This window comes from Triplophysa rosa, linkage group LG14 (genome assembly GCF_024868665.1).
Source record: "Triplophysa rosa linkage group LG14, Trosa_1v2, whole genome shotgun sequence".
NCBI classification, from domain to species: Eukaryota; Metazoa; Chordata; class Actinopteri; order Cypriniformes; family Nemacheilidae; genus Triplophysa; species Triplophysa rosa.
In genome coordinates, this window is record NC_079903.1 from 4302663 (window position 1) to 4307320 (window position 4658).

Consider the following 4658-nt stretch of genomic DNA (forward strand, 5'->3'; position numbering starts at 1 on the left):
AAACCAGACATTAATATTGACCATGAAAACAATAATAAAGTTTTTCACATACCTCTTTGGCTCCTGACGGAAAATGTGAGCCGATAATACAAATCTGTAATTTAATGTAATGTGAAAATGGCTTTTTGTCTATATATAGAGGACGCAATGATGGGGCACAGGATTCACTGTGTTAATATTGGCTTTAGGTCAATAACCCTTAAAAAAGGGCTTGGGGAGGGGGGATCTCCATTGGTTCTTTGGATTCAGGGTCATTCGTCAGTTTCACACATCACAACATGAACTCATTAAATATATCAAATATCCTTCACACAACGGATTACGATGCGATTTAGTGAATGTTCTGACTCTAAACCTTCAATGTAACCCATCCTGCACTGTTTCTAAAGCTGGTTAAAATTACTATAAACAACAATAAAACAAAGACAATTCCAGATATAGATTGTGCTTAATGTTTCATGAAAATGAATAATGTCAAAACTTATCTTAAAAATATACACTACCGGTGAAATAGTTAGGATCACTTAAAAAAATGTTTCTCATGATCCTAAATATCTGAAGGTGTGTGCTTCAATGTGTGAAATCACTTTTGTAGACAAAAATTTAATTTCTGCCAACATATAAACATAGTAAACCTATTTTTTATAAAAAAATATTTGTATTATTATTTGGACCAAATAATAAATAAAAAGCAGTCAATAAGAGTTCAGCATAGATGGAAATCCTTCTAAAAGCTTCCAGGACCTCAAGAAGCTGGATGATAAAATGCGAAGTGTACAATTCAAGTCAAACGGTGGCTAATATGCTAAAATATAACACAGAGTTCCTTTATTGTTTATGCTTTGTCACAACATAATTCCCACAGCTACATTTGTGTTATTTCATGGTTTTAATGGGTTTAATATTATTCTAAACTGTGGAAAAATATGAATAGAGTGATCTTAAACTTTTGACTGGCAGTGTAAATATATATTTTTGCAAAACATTAACAAATGCCTTTATCCTTTTGGGTTGAGATATAACCTGGACAACACAGGACCACAAAAAACATGTGATTCAGGGGTGGATGAGAGGCCAGAATATTCACAGTATTCACAGAGAGAGGTGGGGAAACAAGAAGACATTACTTCATATAAACACGAGGAAGTTAAAACACATTGTTCAATTATGACACCACAACTGCTACTGAACTTTGACCTTTCCCAGAAAACAACACTGAAACACGTTCTCCCCTGTGTCTATTTAATGAGGTGATGTATAGCGCATATGCGTGTTATAGAAAATCCTGGTAAATCATTCACATCTAACTTTTTTAAGGTCAAAGTCTCATGTAAACCGATGAAACACCAGAAAATAAACAAAACTCTTCTAATGATGGAGAACTGATCACACACTAATACAAACACACTGACTTCTGACAATGCTGTAAAAACAGAATTTTAAATAAGCATTTATTGTTCAAATGACAGTTACAGACTATTTTCAACATTTCATTTTCTGTACACGGTGTCAAGAGACGCTTTGTTTGTGGCTGTATAGTGAATGTTGTGATGAAGCTCCGCCCCTCATTACATTTGCCTTCTTCCAAGTACTTGGATTCAAATCTAAATTCAGGGGCATGGCATAGTGACATCACAGTTACACTACTATTACCCAGTGTGACAACCGAAAGAGGACTTTGCTCTGACAAACAACTCCTCACACACACACACACACACACACACTCAACTGAATATGACAAGACAACATGTGGTCTATGAACATTTGTGTGTGTGTGTGTGTGTCCATTTCTCAAAAATCCTCTCTTCCTCCTTCATGGGTCTATTCTCTACCCATAATGCAATGCTCTAAATTGAGCCGTTACCACCAGCACCAGGACCTCTTGTTCGGAAGTCATGCCACATCTTTACCAGAGGCTCTCTGTTCTTCCAAATAAGCTCATGGCCGTACATTATATACCAACTAGAGAGAGAGAGAGAGAGAGAGAGAGAGAGAGAGAGATTAAAACACAGGTTTAATGTACATTTTACATCACAGTAACAGTAGTGTTTTGATATTGCTTCAGTGGTAGACTCACATGCCAAACAACGCCCCTCCTAAATGAGCTGCATGATCAAAGAAACGCCATCCAAGAATCAAGCCTGCCGTATCCAAGGCAACAATGGCCTTAAGAGCCTGTTGGCAAGAGAAGATCATGTTGAAAAAAATCATCTCACAACCACAGACACTCTTACGCACACACTTACGTTTCCAGCAGTAAAGGTGTACATGGGGAGGAAGATGATGGCCAATTTGGCTTCGGGCATTTTGGTGCACACAGCTGCTAGAACGGTCATGATGGCCCCTGACTGACACACACACACACACACATTTATTTACCACATTCAAGCAAATAATGCTTGAAAAAACACACTCTTTAGAAACACACTCACTGCCCCCAGAGATGGACCCAACCGGCCCGTCGCTGTTTTACACACATAACTGACAAATGTGGAAATCACACCTGAACACAAAACAATGACACACACATGCATTACATTTATAGAAAGTAGGAAATTGAAAAAGGAATTGATTTTCTGTTATCAGGATACCAGATACTAACTTCCTCACACAAACACACCTGCAGACAGGTAAAGAGCCATGAACTGTTCTTTGCCCATCATGTTGATAATGCTGGAAGAGAAACTCCACAACACGTACATGTTTGTGGCCATGTGAAAAAGAGAATAATGACTGAATGTGGACAGCAGCATGGGCCAACACAGCGCCTCTGAAACAAGATCAAATTGAAGATTAGAGCAGATCTCAATCCAGACTATACAACAAAACATGAACCATTACCTAAAGTTTAACCCTCCTAAAATGAAACTGAAATCCAAACCTTATTTGGATGCCATATAGAGAGGACTGGTACTACTAAAAACTCTTAACCAAAATTAACATATTATGAAAGATAAACACTCACTGGAAGAGGGGTTAGATGTGAAGTACTTGACCATGAAACGCTGCAGGGATGGAATCCTCCAACAACAAAACACCAACGCATTAGCTGCAATAATGCCTGTGAGATGGAGAGAGGCGGTCTGAGTACACCAGCTACATGTGTGAATTTCAAGATGTTTGTGTAGTTCATACTGACCTGTGACGGTTTTCTGTCCTTCACTTAAATTGTTCCACCACTGGTTTACCTTAAGACCACCAAAGAACAACACATAGTGCATTAGAGCGGGTCAGTAGCGCACAAAAGAAGAGATTTTGAAAAAAGCATCTGCACTGGCAACCAAGAGAAATTCTCTGTGTGTGAGCATACTTGGCAATAAATCTAATTCAAACCTTTATACATGATCAACACACACCTGTTTGCGTAAATCTCCCTGTTTCTGGGGCCGTATCTTCTCCAGCCAGTCCGCTTTGACCTCGTCGATGTAACTCTGTACACGAGATTTCAAACTTTCGTACTGCCATATCGCAGCACCTCCGAAAGAACAACCTGTAAACTGAGATGGCGTTATTAACTTCTTACACCGGTGCTTGTAGAATAAGCAAACATTCACTAAACCTCCTCTTTATAATTAGTTAATGTCAAACAATTTCGTGTTTGAAAGTATACCTACCCCTACGGTGAAGACAAACGGTTTGACCAGCCTGCCAAATGATCTGCTGGAGCGTTGTGGAGCTGGTGGGTCCGGCAGGGGATCCACAGTCTTCTTGAGTATGATTTCATTTTGCTCGGCTTCTTCTGCCACACCCTTCTTTGCTACCTTGCGAAAGCCACACCTCTGCTGGGTTTGGTGGGTGAATCTACATGGACACCAAGAATGACATAGTAGTGCTTTGCAACCAGGTTATATGGACAGCTTTAAACTTCCTTTCTCTCAATTTCTGACCTCTATAATAAAACAATTACTTTAAATGTAAAGACAAAACAACACCAAGGCATTTCATTTTAATAGCTGAATAAATTAGACGGAGAAATATTATTTATTCGTGACTGTCATGATATTACTAATACTATCCTTCCACCCGCATAGTCTTGTCATGTCATAGAAAAAGAGTAAAAAATATGCGATCTGTATTTCAAACACAAAAATTATCCATAACAATAAAAACTGCAATATTGTTAGCTGCTGTAATAAATATGTTTACTATAAAACACAGTAGCTTTAAATATCGCGGCATTACTTAAAATGAAGCTTCTAGGTCAAAACATTAATTCACGAGCAGATTAAACTCGTGTATCTTCATGTCAGCGGACCGGACAAATAGATAAGAGATGTCCAGAAAACGCACAATGTTTATTTACCTGTTCGTCAGGTTTTGTGTTTTTAAAACGTCTTCAGATACCAATCTGAACACTGCGCCCCTCAGCGCCATCATCACTGCGACCCCAGTGACGATCACATGCGTCCGCTACTTCCACTTCCGCAACATACTCCGCCCACAGCGACCCCTGCTGGAGGAGGACTGACAAAGCACAGTGTTGGACAAAAAAGTGACGTCCGGGGGGTACATTTTTATAATATTCGCTTTCAATGACCCCACGGGTTCGATTAAACCACCAAAATGTGAGGTGTATGTTACAAAATAGACAAAACACTCCATTGTTAAGGTTTTATTAGGCAAACAAGGAAAACTACAGGACACCAGTGCTTTATTTG

General features: G+C 38.9%; 1 protein-coding gene across 2 annotated transcripts; it reads right to left on the minus strand.

The window, feature by feature from the left end:
* Positions 1-1426: 1426 nt before the first annotated feature.
* parlb (presenilin associated, rhomboid-like b) lies at positions 1427-4420 on the minus strand. 2 transcript variants are annotated; one of them, XM_057350776.1, is made up of 10 exons: positions 4304-4420; positions 3615-3801; positions 3357-3497; positions 3140-3188; positions 2966-3061; positions 2621-2770; positions 2433-2503; positions 2247-2348; positions 2078-2175; positions 1427-1962 (listed from the first exon to the last, which is right to left on the minus strand). In XM_057350776.1, exons 1-10 carry the CDS (start codon positions 4375-4377, stop codon positions 1848-1850), a joined length of 1083 nt encoding a protein of 360 aa, XP_057206759.1. In that variant the 5' UTR covers positions 4378-4420; the 3' UTR covers positions 1427-1847. The 2 variants fall into 2 exon arrangements, 1 of the variants encoding a protein (XP_057206759.1); XR_008964285.1 differs by lacking the exon at positions 2433-2503 and having other exon boundaries at positions 1937-1962.
* Between the last annotated feature and the right edge of the window lie 238 nt (positions 4421-4658).

Coding starts and splice junctions, on each gene's coding strand:
- parlb (XM_057350776.1), bottom strand. CDS start 4,377: ATGATGGCGCTGAGGGGCGCAGTGTTCAGATTGGTATCTGAAGACGTT. Junction 3,062..3,139: donor AGGACAGAAAACCGTCACAG/GTCAGTATGAAC, acceptor TCCATCTCACAG/GCATTATTGCAGCTAATGCG. Junction 2,504..2,620: donor GGCTCTTTACCTGTCTGCAG/GTGTGTTTGTGT, acceptor TTTTGTGTTCAG/GTGTGATTTCCACATTTGTC.